Below are 15,669 nucleotides of genomic sequence, written 5' to 3' on the forward strand. Positions count from 1 at the left end.
GTTTTTCATCAGTTGAGTCATTTGTGAATTTCTGTGTATTGGACTGCCTCTAAAACAGTCTTCACAAGGATGGAATGAGATAATTTTGGTTTTGATTATACCTTGTTCTGTTTCCCTAATGGAACTAGATGCATTATGTATATTTAACCTTCTTCCTCAAGAACTCTGAGGTAGATGACTTGAATATCATTTTTTAAAAAAGATTTTATTTATTTATTAATGAGAAAGATAGGAGAGAGAGAAAGAATCAGACATCATTCTGGTATATTTGCTGCTGGAGATTGAACTCAGGACCTCATGTTTGAGAATCTAGTGCTTAAGCCACTGCACTACTCTCGGACCACTTGAACATCATTTTAGTACTCAGAAGTTAGTTGCAATAAATGAGTTAAGTAGGTCTTGGTGTTATGGTTCACTTTGGTTCAAAGCATATGTAGGCTTAGGCTCAGTGAGCTCAAAACCTTAATTTCTCCCATGGTTTGGTAGATCTTAACATCAGTGGGAGGAAATACTAACTGGAATAAAGGTTGCTGGGGCCGGGTTGTGGCTCATCTGGTTGAGCGCACACTTAGCAGTGCTCAAGGACCTGGGCTCGAATCTGCAGGGGGAAAGCTTTGCAAGTGGTGAAGCAGTGCTGCAGGTGTCTCTGTCTCTCCCTTCTCTAACACCCCCTTCCCTCTCAATTTCTGGCTATCTCTATTCAATAAACAAATAAAGATTTTAAAAAAAAGAATAAAGGTTGCTTAATGAAATAATTGTCTTCACATTAATTACTGTAACAAAGAAATTACTTGTATTGACTCAAGTCTTTTTATTTTTTAAAAGTATTTATTTATTACTGAGAAAGATAGGAGAGAGAGAAAGAACCAGACATCACTCTGGTACATGTGCTGCTGGGGATTGAACTCAGGACCTCATTCTTGAGAGTCCAGTGCCTTAGTCAATGTGCCACCTCCCAGACCACTCAAGTCTTTTTTTTAAGTCTTTTTTTTTTTTAACCAGGATTATCATTGGGGCTCAGTGCTGGTAGTGCAAATCACTGTACCCACTAATCCTGGTGGCCATTCCCCCACCCTCACCCCTTTCTATTTTATTTGACAGGACAGAGAAATTGAGGGGGGGAGGAGAGATAGAGAGGGAGAAAAGTACCTGTAGACCTGCTTCACTGCTTGTGAAGTGTCTCTTCTGCAACTGGGAGCAAGGGCTTAAACCCTATCCTTGGGCATGGTGAGATCTTCACTTAACTGGATGTGCCACTGTCCGGGCCCAACTTAATAGTCTTGAACCCTTCTATTTTATATAGCAGAATTTAAGATAAATCAAGTTGTTCTCTTTTCTTTATACTGTTTTTTTCATGTTTGTTTATTACATATTTAATTTGCATTTTATTTATTACTTAGGAAGTGCTTTTTTTTTTTTATAGAATCCAAGATAGCGGCAATTATATATACACTTTTCCTGAAGCACTAAAATGTACTGTGTTAAACCATGAGATACACCCCAATTTCAGAAGTGTTAAAATGTATAATAGTAAGTGATGAGATACAGTTTAAATTAGTCCAGGTATTTGAAGTCTCTTGTGATGGAGGAAGAGATTATTAAGTTTTACATGAGAATTCTATTTCATGAATTTCATGAGCTGAGGAAAAAGTAGATTTCTGATCTCTGAATTACTGCCTGATAGAGAAGTACCATACAATTTCAGATCCTACATTTGTATTTACAAATAATTTGGCACCAACTACTATGACTACCATATCTCAGGTTTATGAAATAAGAACACTTGGCCTATGGCCAGCGAAATAGCTCATTTGGCTAGTATACTGCTATGCTATGTGCATGACCCAAATTCTAGCCTAGCCCCCACCACAGTGAATGAAGTTTGGTGTTGTGGTCTCTCTCTCTGCTTTCTGCTTTTGTGTGTGTGTGTGTGTGTGTGTGTGTGTCCGTGTGTGTCCGTCCCTGCCCCAGAGCACTGCTCAGTTCTGGCATATGGTGGTCCAGGGGATTGAACCTGGGACTTTGGAGCCTTAGGCATGAGAATCTCTTTGCATAACCATTATGCTATCTACCCGTCCCTCAAAATACATGTTGTTTTTTTTTTTTCCTCCAGGGTTATTGCTGGGCTGGGTGCCTGCACCATGAATCCACTGCTCCTGGAGGCCATTTTTTCCCCCTTTTGTTGCTCTTGTTGTTGTAGCCTCGTTGTAGTTATTATTACCATTGTTGATGTTGTTTGTTGTTGGATAGGACAGAGAGAAATGGAGAGAGGAGGGGAAGACAGAGAGGGGGAGAGAAAGACAGACACCTGCAGACCTGCTTCACCGCCTGTGAAGCGACTCCCCTGCAGGTGGGGAGCCGGGGGCTAGAACCGGGATCCTTACGCCAGCCTTGCGCTTTGCGCCACTGCCCAAGCCCCAAAATACATGTTCTTTTTTAAGTTATTTTTTTGTTTATTTTGAATAGAGATAGAAATTGAAAAGAGGGGGAGATAAAGAGAGAAAAAGAGACATTGATAAGGGTGAGATAAAGAGGAAGAGAGAAAAAGAGACATCTGTAGTATCGCTTCACTACTCATGAAACTTTCCCCTTGCAGGTGGGGGTTGGGCTTGAACCTGGGTCCTTCTTCTTCCAGCGTTTGCCCTTCTTCCGTAACCTGGGTCCTTATGCACTGTAATACATGCACTCAGTCAGGTGTGCCACTGCCCAGCTGCTCTCTCTGCTTTCTTTGTTTCTGTCTTAAAACAAAACAAAACAGAAGGGGGAGTGCCAGTGGGTGCCTTACCAGGTTAAGCACACATAGTGTAAGGACCTGCACAAGGATCCTGGTTCGAACCCCCGCCTTCCCATCTGCAGGGGGTAGCTTCACAAGTGGTGAAGCAGGTCTGCAGGTGTCTATCTTTCTCTCCCCCTCTCTGTCTTCCTCTCCTCTCAGTTTCTTTCTGTCCTACCCAATAACAATAGCAACAACAACAGTGGGGGGGAGGGAGATGACCACCATGAGCAGTGGCTTCATAGTGCAGACACCGAGCCCCAGTGATAACTCTGGAGGCAAAAAAAAAAAAAAAAGTTTGGAGCACTTCAAAATCAGAAGTGGATGAATTGAGGGTGGGAGGGTAGATAACATAATGATTATGCAAATAGACTCTCATGCCTGAGGCTCCAGTATACCAGGTTCAATCCCCCACACCACCATAATTCATACCTAAACAGTGTTCTGGTAAAAAAATAAAAAATAAAAAGTTAAAGTATGATGCATAAGATACCATTCTCAAGAGAAACTGATAGAAATCAGTAATACTGGGAGCCAGGTGGTAGTGCAGCGGGTTAAGCGCACATGGCGTGAAGCACAAGGAAGGACGTAAGGATCCCGGTTCGAGCCTCTGGCTCCCCGCCTGCAGGGGAGTCGCGGTGAAGCAGGTCTGCAGATATCTGTCTTTCTTTCCCCCTCCACTGTCTTCTCCTCTCTCAATTTCTCTCTGTCCTATCCAACAACAATGATAGCAATAACAACAACAATAGCCAAAACAAAAGTAAAACAAACAAAAAGAAATCAGTAATATTACATCCACATAACAAATGGCTATCTTTATTTCAAAATATTGCATTATGTTAATATGTTGCTGGTTTTTAGTTTGATTTGTACAAGCACAGATTAATTTGGCTGGTTTGGCATTTACATAGCAAAAATCTGATGTTGGGGGCAGGGTAATGGTACTTGGTGGAGCATACTTTACCATGCACAAAGAACCCACCAGGTTCAAGCCTCCAATCCCCACCTGCAGTACACTCCTTCTCTGTTACCCTTTTCCTTCTCAGTTGCTTTCTGTCTTTATTAAAAGAAGAAAGAAAGAAAGAAAAGAAAAAAATAAAAAAGACTACCGGGGTTGTCACACAGGCACCAAGTCCCAGCAACAGAACTGCTGGCAATAGAAAAAAATGTTTTGAGACTTCTGGGAGGCGTGGCCATGGAATAACTAGGACTAAATCACTTCTTCCAAGACAAATAAATAGAACAAGAGACCCAACTGAAGTCATAATCTACAGTTGAAAGTTCTGCAGCCTCTGGTGGGTCTTCAAGTGAGGTGGAACAAAAAGGTGTGCAGTTGCAGGGTGAAGAACAACAAAGTCAAATTACAGTTTTGGGCTGTGTGGGCGCTGAGCCAAGCCATTTTGGCGATTTCACTTTAAGTGCAGCAAGCAAGTAACGTTCCTAGTGCCAGAAGAAAAGAGACTGGCTGAAAACTTCTGTCTTTGACTCAAAGGGGCTTTAGCCTTCTGAATTTAAGGCAAGGACACAACATAAAACTGCATTTGTGACCACAAGACAGCCCAAAGCAACCACCCCCCCACCCCAGCCCACCCGCTGCAGATTATACAAAGAGAAACCTAGAGGTTACAATAGCACCACGTGCTGGCTATCAGGAACCAGCACAAGAAAATACGCACAAGTAGAGAAACAGAACTAAACAGCCAGCTATGCCATATCAGCCAGACAGCAATAAAATAGGAAATCTAAGGAATTACAGATTTAGAGAGACTCTCAGAGATAGACTACACAGATCTCATTATGGGGACCCTCCAAGAAATTAAGCAAAAATTAAAAAAAAGAGCATGTTACTATGGAATTAAAACACAGGAGAAAGGAACTTGAGATCACTTAAGAATCTTCAGATCTTGAAAGAAGAACTTCAGTCAGAACTCCAGGGAGTAAAAACACCCTAATTGAATCTATGCCCAGGTAGAAGGCTTAGGAAGTAGATCCACACATTCAGAAGAAATCATCTCCAATCTAGAAGATATGGCTAGCCCACTCTTTCATTTCAAAGATGAGGGAGAAGAATGGTTTAGGAAGACTGAAGCAACTCTGTGAAACTGCAGACTCTATCAAAAGATCAAATATAAGAGTGATAGGTATATCTGAAGAACTGGACAAGGCCGAAGGCCCAGAGTCCATTTTCAGAGCAATTTTAGCTTAGAACCTCCCTGACTTAGGAAACAATCAGAACATTCTCATCCAAGAGGCAGAATGATCACCCAGATTTATAAATACAAAAAGACCAACGCCAAGACACATTATTGTAAAACTATCAAAAGTCAATGACAAGCTGGCTGCTAGGGAAAGGAAAGAATCTATGTACAGAGGTAGAGCTATAAGACTTTCATCAGATTTCTCTTTACAAACTCTAGAGGCAAGGAGAGATTGGAATGACATTCAAATTTCTAAAAGAGGAAATTTCAGCCACAAATATGGTATCCTACAAAATTATCCTTCAAATATAAGGGAGAAGTAAAGATTTTCTCAAATATTCAAGAACTAAAGGAATTTGCCACAGTTAACCCCACCTTACAAGGACTACTGAAAGGAATACATGTTCCAAACACAAAGTTGCAGAGATGCTACCATGATGTTAACCTGACTCACCCGGACATATGATCTCCCCAATGTACCCTGGAACGCCACCTCTCCAGAACCCTGCCCTAGTAGGGAAAGATAGGGACAGGCTGGGAGTATGGATCAACCTGTCAATACCCATGTTTATCAGAGAAGCAATTACAGAAACCAGACCTCCCAGCTTCTGCACCCCATAATGACCCCTGGATCCATGTTCCCAGAGAGATAAAGAATAGGAAAGCTAGGGGCTCGAGCAGTAGCACAGTGGGTAGTGCATGTGTTACGAAGTGCAAGGACTGGCATAGGAATCCGGGTTCAAGCCCCCGGCTCCCCACCTGCAGGGGAGTCGCTTCACAGGCGGTAAAGTGGTTCTCCAGGTATCTATCTTTTCTTCCCTCCTCTGTCTCCCCCCCCCTCCATTTCTCTCTGTCCTATCCAACAACCACCAACAATAATAACCACAACAAGGCTACAACAAGGGCAACAAAAGGGGGAAAAAATGGCCTCCAGGAGCAATGGATTCATGGTGCAGGCACTGAGCCCCAGCAATAACCCTGGAGGCAAAAAAAAAAATAGGAAAGCTGGGGGTCGGGTGATAGTGCAGCGGGTTAAGCGCATGTGGCGCGAAGTACAAGGACCAGCGTAAGGATCCCAGTTCGAGCCCCCGGCTCCCCACCTGCAGGGGGGTTTTCTTCACAGGCGGTGAAGCAGGTCTGCAGGTGTCTTTCTCCCCCTCTCTGTCTTCCCCTCATCTTCATTTCTCTCTGCCCTACCCAATATATATAGCTATATAAATAGATAGCTATAGAAATAATAGTCAACCTATATCTGTAACCTTGGGAGAACTGCTGTAGTTTACAATGGAGGGAATGGTGACACAAAATTTTGGTGGTGGGAATGGTGTGGAACTATACCCATGTTATCTCATAATTTTGTAAATCAATAATAAATCACTAATAAAAAATTAAAAAAAAAATTTAAGTTAGTGCTGGGAGTTCTCAACATTTTTACCTTTGAAAACATCTATTCAAATTTATGAAACGTTTATTGGGCTTTATGCTCAAGAGGTACACTTTAAAATATGAATATAAATATTAGTAACTGGCATTTTTATATTAGATTCCATATATACATTTATTTAAATATTCTCTTTTGTTGTTCTTGTTCTATTGTTGTTATTGATGTCATTGTTGGATAGGACAGAGAGAAATGGAGAGGGGAAGGGAAGACAGAGAGGGAGAGAGAAAGATAGACACCTGCAGATCTGCCTTACTAATTGTGAAACGACTCCCCTGCAGGTGGGGAGCCTGGGACTCCAACCGGGATCCTTGCACTTTGTGCTACTTGTGCTTAACCCGCTGTACTACTGCCCGACTCCCATATTTTTTTATTAATTAATTTATTTAACTTCCTTTGTCCTTGTTTTATTGTTGTTGTAGTTATTATTATTATTGATGTCTTCATTGTTGGATAGGACAGAGAGAAATGAAGAAAGGAGAGGAAGACAGAGAGGGAGAGAGACCTGCTTTACCGCTTGTGAAGCGGCTCCCCTGCAGGTGGGGAGCCGGGGGCACGAACTGGGATCCTTATGCTGGTCCTTGCACTTCTCGCCAAGTGCACTTAACCAGCTGCGCTACCACCCAACTCCCATATTTTAAAATTTTTTTATCTTTATTTATTGGATAGAGACAACCAGAAATCAAGCAGGAAGAGGGTGGTAGGGAGAGAGAGAGACACTTGTAGCGCTGCTTCATCACTCACAAAGCTTTACCCCTGCAGGTGGGGATCGTGGGCTCCTACGTCAGTCCTTGCACATTGTAACATGTGCTCAACCAGTTGTGCCACTGCCCAGACCCTTAGATACCTACTATAATGTGAAAATTCCTATCTTTTTTTAGGTTTACAATTCAATCATTTTATAATGTTCATAGCGTTATGTAGTCATCACTACTATCTAATTTCAGAATATTTTCATCAACCTCAAAAGAAGCCTTTGCCTATTATCATAGTTTTGTTTCTACCAGCTTTATAACTGGGTTTCTATCCCTGCACAATTCTACCAATCCTAACAGATCCCCCCCCCCGTGTGTGTGTGTGTGTGTGTGTGTGTGTGTATATGTGTGTATGAGAGAGAGAAAGGTGATACACCACAACACTGCACCTCTTTCAAGAAGCTTCCTACATGCAGGTACTCTCATGTCATGGCCTAGGACTTGAACCTGGGTCCTTGTGCGTGGTAAAAGTATGTACTCTATTGGCTAAACCATTCCCCATTTGCTTCTTTCTTCCCATGCCACTTCCTATGACCTCCCTTGAAATCTACTAATCTACTTCCTGTCTTGTGAATTTGCCTGATGTGAATATTTTATGTAAATAAAGTAATGGGATATATGACCCCTTTTTGTCTTGGTATGTTTGGGTGTGTGTGTGTGTGTGTGTGTGTGTTTTGTAGACTTTACACCTGGTACCAGGATTTCACCACTGTGGATGACTGATGCCACAACACCTCCCATACACTATACATGGCAAGTATAGTGTATACATGGCATGAACCGACACTATACATGGCAAGGCAAAGATAGACACTTGCAGACCTGCTTCACCACTTGTGAAGCGACTTCCCTGCAGGTGGGGAGCTGGGGACTGGTCCTTTGGCTTTGCACCATGTGCACTTAACCCACTGCACTACTGCCGGACTCCACCTAATGATTGTTATATCAGATTTCTTGAAGTCCAGAAGATAAACCTTCAGTTTTTATGACCCTGAACAAAACATGAATATAGAGTTTTGATTTTTTTTTTGAGATGTGCACATAAGAGTAAAACTGTTGAATAAAGACCAGAGAGATAGCTCACGTGCCTGCATTGCCATGTGACCCAGGTTCGAGCCCCAGCATCACATCGGAGGGGGTTTGCTTTGGCAATAAAGAGAACTTGAGTGTTGTGATGTCTCTCCCTTTGTCTATCTGAAAAAAAGTGCATCAGTAAAATTGGTCATGTGTGAACCTTGGTTTTACAAAAGAAAGAAAGGAAAAAGATGACTGTTTTAACATTGAGAAATTGTCTTACCATTTTTCAAAGTACCACCTTACATTTCTTTCAAGATTTTATTTATTTTAATGAGAAAGGAAGAGAAGCTACATATGCTGCCAGGGATTGAATTCAGGACCTCATGCTTAAGAGCCTTATCCACTGCACCATCTCCTGGACCACCTACTTTACATTTCCAACAACAAATGATATTTCTCCACGACCTTACCAATACTTGTCATAGGGTTTTAATTTTAACAGTCTTGGTGCGAATTATTTGCATTTCCTTGGTGGCTGACAATGTTAGGTCTCTTAATATGCTTAGTGACCATTTGTATATATCTTGTGAAGAATTCTTTCTTATCTTTAAAAAGTCTCAAAGTTGATATTATTGCAATGACTATTTCACGTAGTGATGACATTAGGTTGTTTAGAATGGTGTAAAATGACCTCTACTTTTTGGAGGCAGAACTTTTTTTTTTTTTTTTTTTCCATGTGGTGACTTTATGTAGTTCTCCTGTGTCTTTAGTTTTTGATTTTGCTCCCACCCACCCAATGCAATCTCATTTCCTTTCTAATTTTCTTTTTTCCCCTCTTGTTTTCAGTCTGTTTGAGACTGAGAGATTGGGGGACCAAGACTGTGGGGCTGGTAGGTAGCTCACCTGGTAGAACACATATTTGACCCTGCTTAAGGACCTGGATTCTAGTCCCAGACCACCACATTGGAACAATTTGAAATGGGGAAGCTTCACAAGCAGTGAAGCAGTGCTGTGGGATTTTCTCTTCTTCCTCTCCTTTTACCTACTAGCTAATGGAAATGAGAGTCCAGTGGGGGCACCGGGTGGTGGCACACCTGGTTGAGTGCACATGTTACATTGCACAAGGACCCAGGTTTGAGCTCCGGATCCCCACCTACAGGGGGAAAGCTTTGCAAGTGGTGAAGCAGTGCTGCAGGTGTCTCTCTGTCACTCTCCTGCACTATTTCCCCCTTCCCTCTCAATTTCTGTCTGTCTTTATCCAATAAAGATAATAATTTAAAAAAATAAAAAGAAAAAGAAATGAGAGTCCAGTCACCAGGTGTGAGGCTCATTAAAGCGCTGGCAATAGAATGTAGGGAAGAGGGGAATTTCTAAGGTTGAGATTTATATTTCTTTCATTATGGAGTTTTTTTTTTTTTTTTTTTTTTTGCCTCCAGGGTTATCTCTGGGGCTGGGTGCCTACACTACAAATCCACTGCTCCTGGTGGCTATTTTTTTTTTTTTTTCATTTTGTTGGCTAGGACAGAGAGAAATTGAGAGAGGATGGGAGATAGGGAGAGAGAAAGATAAACATGCGCAGACCTGCTTCACCGTTTATTAAGTGACCTCCCTGCAGGTGGGGAGCCGGGGCTCAAACCAGAATCCTTGCATAGATCCTTGTACTTCGTACTATTTGTGTTTAACCTGGTGCGGTACTGCCCAGCCCCCCTTCTAGGGTTATTGCTGGGGCTCAGTGCCTGCACCACTAATCCACTGCTCCTGGAGGCTATTTTCCCCCCTTTTGTTGCCCTTGTTGTAGCCTTGTTGTGATTATTATTGTTATTGTTGATGTCCTTCGTTGTTGGATAGAACAGAGAGAAATGGAGAGAGGCGGGGAAGACGGGGAGAGAAAGACAGACACCTGCAGACCTGCTTCACCACCTGTGAAGTGACTCCCTGCAGGTGGGGAGCCGGGCTTGAACAGGGATCCTTAGGCTGGCCCTTGCTCTTAACCCACTGCATCACCACCTGACCGCCCCCTTCTAGAATTCTTAAGTGGGATCTAATAATCATGGTTTTTAAGGAGTGTTTGAAACCTCTGATAGTATGTTTTAATTTGTGTTTTTCTTATGAAGAATCCTTAGAGATTCTCGGGGTTGATGGTGTGTGTGGGGGGGAGAGGGGGGTCTCCTTTCTGAGAAAACTTTATAAGCCTGTGAACAAACTAGGCCTTGCCCTGTAGATGAATTACTCCAACATCTTATTTTGTTCTTGGTTCTAAGAAGTCTCAGCTGTGACTTAAAGGCATTTTGAGGAGGGGCCAGACAATGATACACCTGGTAGAGTGCACATGTACAATGTGCCAGGACCCAGGTTCAAGTCCCAAGTCCCTAGTCCCCAGTTGAAGGGGAAAGCTACACATATGGTGAGGCAGTGATGCAGGTATGTCTCTTTCTCACCATCTGTCTTCTTCCGTGTGGGTTTCTCAGAATTCGACAAAGAAATTTAAAAAAAATTTTTAAGTTCTGTGGAGGATTAAACTTGGGACCTTAGAACATCAGACATGAAAGTCTTCTGCATAGAAGTACACTAGAGATTGCAGTGAGTACCTCCCTAATACTTCCTCTCCACTTTTCCGAGCTTTGGGTCCATGATTGCTCAACAATTTGTTTGGCTTTGTATGTTAACTCTCTTTTCAGTCACCAGGTTCCAGGTGTCATCAGGATGCCGTCCAGACTTCCCTGGATTGAAGACCCCACCAATATGTCCTAGAGCTCAGCTTCCCCAGAGACACACCTTACTAGGGAAAGAGAGAGGCAGACTGGGAGTATGGACCGACCAGTCAACGCCCATGTTCAGCGGGGAAGAAATTACAGAAGCCAGACCTTCTACCTTCTGCAACCCACAATGACCCTGGGTCCATGCTCCCAGAGGGCTAGAGAATGGGAAAGCTATCGGGGGGAGGAGGTGGGATATGGAGATTGGGCGGTGGGAATTGTGTGGAGTTGTATCCCTCCTACCCTATGGTTTTGTTAATTAATCCTTTCTAAAAAAAAAAAAAAAAAAAAAAAGTCTTCTGCATAACTACTGTGCTCTCCTCAGACCTTTCTTTAACTGACTTGAAATAACTTGCTATGTAGATTGACTAAAGTAATAAGGAAAACTGAATTCCTGCAAATAAGTTGAGAATTAACTAATTTGTCTAGTGGATTCTGGAAAAAAAGATGAGGAAGGTTTTTTTTTTGTTTTTGTTTTTTAGCTTTGGAATGTCTAATTTCAGTAGAATCTGCCAGCCTGTAGGAGAACTATCTAGTGTGACTAATAGGACTGTTTCTTCATATGAATGTAATGTATGTCATGTAAAGATTATAACCAGCAGGAAGTCTGGCAGTAGCCCAGCAGGTTAAGCGCACGTGGCTCAAAGCATAAGTACCGGCACAAGGATCCCGGTTTGAGCCCCTGGCTCCCCACCTGCAGGGGAGTTGTTTCACAGGCAGTGAAGCAGGTCTGCAGGTGTCTGTCTTTCTCTCCCCCCTCTGACTCCCCCTCCTCTCCATTTCTTGCTGTCCTATCCAACAATGACATCAATAACAGCAACAATAATAACTACTACAACAATAAAGATCAAGGGCAGCTAAAAGGGAAAATAAAAAAAAAAGATTATAACCAGCAAATGTTCTTGAAAGAAATTAAAATGAAGGCCAGAGGGTGGCGCACATAGTTAAGTGCACATATAACAATGCACAAGGACGCAGGTTCAAGTCCCTGGTTCCCACCTGCAGGGGTAAGGCTTCACAAGTGGTAAAACAGGGCTGCGGGTGTCTCTCTGTGTCTCTCCATCTATACCTCCCCTGTCCCTCTAAATTTCTGTCTTTATCCAATAAAAAATAATTAAAATGTAATTATTAGACATTATTTCTGTATATAGGTATAAATTTCTCAGAGCTGTCCTTATGGTCTATGTCTATATGGTCTAAAACACATTGTCTTGTTTTTGCTTTGCTTACTTCAGTTATACTTAAACAGGCTATAGATTTCTTCGGGTGAGCGAGGTTTGTGCATGCATAATCTCCAGGCCACTTTCCCCCCCATTCTTAGAGAAAGGGAGGAATGCAGACAGACAGTCAGACATCATATTGCCAAAGCCTCCTACATTGCAGTAACATCTTCCATGTAGTAGGGCTTGAACATCGGTTCTGCACATGGTGTTATAGCACCCTATCTGATGGCCTGTGTCTCTGGCTCCCTTCTTTTTTTTTTTGCCTCCAGGGTTATTGCTGGGGCTCAGTGCCTGCACCATGAATCCATTGCTCCTGGAGGCCATTTTCCCCCCTTTTGTTGCCCTTGTTGTCACCTTGTTGTGGTTATTATTGTTGTTGTTGATGTCTTTCCTTGTTGGATAGGACAGAGAAATGGAGAGGGGGAAGAGAAAGACACCTATAGACCTGCTTCACCACCTGTGAAGCGACTCCCCTGCAGGTGGGGAGCTGGGGCTAGAACCAGGATCCTTACACCCGTCTCTGTGCTTTGCACCACGTGTGCATAACCCGCTGGCTACCGCCTGACCCTCTCTGGCTCCCTTCTTTATTATTTTAACTAAGATACTTTGAGTTCTGTGTAGCTAAGAGTTAATCACTGGCTTTTCAGCAGGGATTCTAAGGCTTCTTTTAGTTATAATATATAAACATATTCTTAAACTATGTTTTTCACTGCTTTTTGAGGTTTAGTTTTCAAGTTGATTTAATATTTATCTTTGATTATAATGTAAAATAAAAAATTAAAATTATATCCACTTTTTTGAATTATTTAATTTTTTTTTTTCATATAGACAGTTGGCCAGACAGCAGGCTGACAAAAGGAAAGAAGAAAGCAAAGAAGGTAAGTAATGGTGAAATCATTTCATGCTTTTTAAACATGTAATTACATTTTGCTCAGAGTTATACTGTCTGTCTCAGAGTCCACAGGCAGAGCACTACTCCAGCCTGACCGTGTGCTGCTCAGAGTTATATTGAGGTTTATTTATTGGATAAGACAACCAGAAATCAAAGGGAAGAGGGTGATAGGAAGAGAGACACCTTCACCACTAGCAAAGCTTTCCTGCTCCAGGTAGGGACTAGGGCTTAAACCCATATGACCATGTGTATGTAGCAGGTTTGCATACACATGGTCATATGGGTTTAAGCCCTAGTCCCTACCTGGAGTGGGAAAGCCCTGAGGCCAACTATATCATCTGGGCCACTGTCAATATCTTTATTTTTATATATTTTGTTTAATATTTTATTTATTTTTGTATTAGAGACAGAAACTGAGAAGGGGAGACAAGAGAGGGAAGGAGACAGAGACACTCCTAGTCCTGTTTCACCATTTGCAAAGCTTCCCCCTGCAGATGAGGACCAGGGGCTTGAATAAGGGTCCTTGTGCCTTGTAACGTGCGCTCAACTGGCTGCGCCACCACCTGGCCCCATGCCCTCAGTTTTCATCCACACTATTGCAAATGACAGAATGCCTTTATTGCCTGAATAATATAATTCCATTGCATATTTCACACCACTTTTCTGTCAAGTGTCAAAGAACACATGGATTATTCTCATTTTGGGACTATCAGAAAATCACATTTGAACATGTGGTGTACCTGGTTAAGTGCTCATATTACAGTGCATAAGGACCTGGGGTCAAGCCCCCAGTCCCCACCTGCAAGGAGAAAGCTTCACAAGCCATGAAGCAGGGCTGTGATGTCTCTCTGTCTCTGTCTCTTTCCATATTCTCTCCCTCTCAATTTCTCTGTTCTATCAAATAAAAAAGACATAGTCAATAAGCTTTTATATTACATATCCTTGTATTATGAAAGTGAAGTGACTGGATCATATGGTAGATATGTGTTATAATTTTATTTTTTGTTTTATGTTTTAAAGGAAGTTCAAAATGATATAATTATTGAAACTAGTTATAGTTTATTTCAGAATTATTTCATAAATTTTTTTCAAATCCTCTTCTTTATGTATGTATTTGAAGACAAAGTGGTGCCAGTTACTCGATCCCTGCGGACGAGAAACACTGTTCAGACTGCAGGTCATTTACATGAAGAAAATGGTGATGTTGAGGTTCGCCGAAGTTGTAGGATTAGAAGTCGTTACAGCACTGTGAACCAGTCTGTTCTGTTTGATAAACTTATAACAAAGTAAGTAAGAATATTTACATCAGGATAATATTTTACCTGTAAAAAGAAAATTTGTTGGCAAGGGAGTGTAAATTTTGACCTAAATACTTAATACTTTTAGTATGTGTTAAGCATGGAAAAGTATGATTATTAGAGGACTTTGTGATAATGGTGTATGTAGTTAAATTCTTGGAGAGAAATTTTTTAAAAAATTAAAGATAGAGAGAGAGAGAGAGGAGCAGAGAGTGAAAGAGATCCCAGCATGCAAACTTTCTTCAATGCAAAGGCGCCTGGCCCAACCTATATTTCACACATGGCCAAACAGCACAGCACTCAAGTGAGATACTGTACTAGCCTGAAATGTTCAAACTTTTTTTTTTTTTAACACTAGTGGATCAGTGCTTCTTAGAGAAAATGGAATGGAAGTCCTGTCACTATTCAGTGAAAGGATTAAGTTTATGAAAATGTACTAGTCTGGGGCAGGGATAGATAACATAATGGTTATGCAAAGAGGCTCTCATGCCTGAGGCTCTGAGAGTGCAGGTTCAATCCCCCCTGCACTGCCAATAGCCAGAGCTGAGCAGTGCTCTGGTAAAATAATAAATAAATAAGAAAATGTACTGGTCTTTCACTATTTTCACTTCTATTTCTTTCTTTTTTTTAAGTACTGCTGAAGCTGTACTCCAAAAAATGGATGATATGAAGAAGTTGCGTAGAAAGCGGATGAGAGAGCTTGAAGACTTGGGAGTGTTTAATGAAAGAGAAAAAGTAAATATGTTCTTTCATTGAGGTTATTTAACAACCTCAAGTTTAGCCTATATTTACTTATTTGTTTCCATTTTATTAGGAGGTTAATGGTTTATAGCACAATTGTCTACACATGGGCTCCATTTCCCAGCTCCATATCGTGGATATCTATAAAATGCTCTTCATCCCCAACCTAGAACCCTCAAACCATCCCCCTTCCCCTTTCAAGATCTCCTCTTCCATTTCTTCCCCAGAGTTCATAGCTTTGGCTCTTATCTCCTGAGTTTTACCTACATCTGCGTGTGCTGTCAGCCAACATTCCTCTCTTCCTGACTCATTCCACCCAACACTCTCCCTTCAGATTCCAACCAAAGTGAGGCAAAGATTGGGATTTTAGAGTTTCTGGTCTAGTATTTGGCCTTGTTTCACCCACATTGTTCAGATCGATCTGTCCATTTTGTCTTCCCTTTTCTGATGTCTTTGCTTCTATTGTTACTGGGGTTTTTTTTGTTGTTTTTTTTTGCCTCCAAGGTTATTGCTGGGTGTCAGTGTCTGCACCATAAATCCACTGCTCTTAGAGGCTCCCCTCTCCCCCCTTTTTT

General features: G+C 41.8%; 1 protein-coding gene across 3 annotated transcripts in view; it reads left to right on the forward strand.

The window, feature by feature from the left end:
- Nucleotides 1-15,669, forward strand: part of ATAD2 (ATPase family AAA domain containing 2) — a 94,860-nt gene that overhangs the window by 7,521 nt on the left and 71,670 nt on the right. For all 3 annotated transcript variants that reach the window (XM_060195474.1, XM_060195467.1, XM_060195481.1), the window contains exons 3-5: nt 12,992-13,041; nt 14,176-14,341; nt 14,986-15,088. In XM_060195474.1, the coding sequence (XP_060051457.1) occupies nt 12,992-13,041; nt 14,176-14,341; nt 14,986-15,088 (319 nt within the window). The remainder of the gene's footprint in view (nt 1-12,991; nt 13,042-14,175; nt 14,342-14,985; nt 15,089-15,669) is intronic.

Source organism: Erinaceus europaeus, chromosome 1 (assembly GCF_950295315.1).
Source record: "Erinaceus europaeus chromosome 1, mEriEur2.1, whole genome shotgun sequence".
In the NCBI taxonomy this organism is placed as follows: domain Eukaryota; kingdom Metazoa; phylum Chordata; class Mammalia; order Eulipotyphla; family Erinaceidae; genus Erinaceus; species Erinaceus europaeus.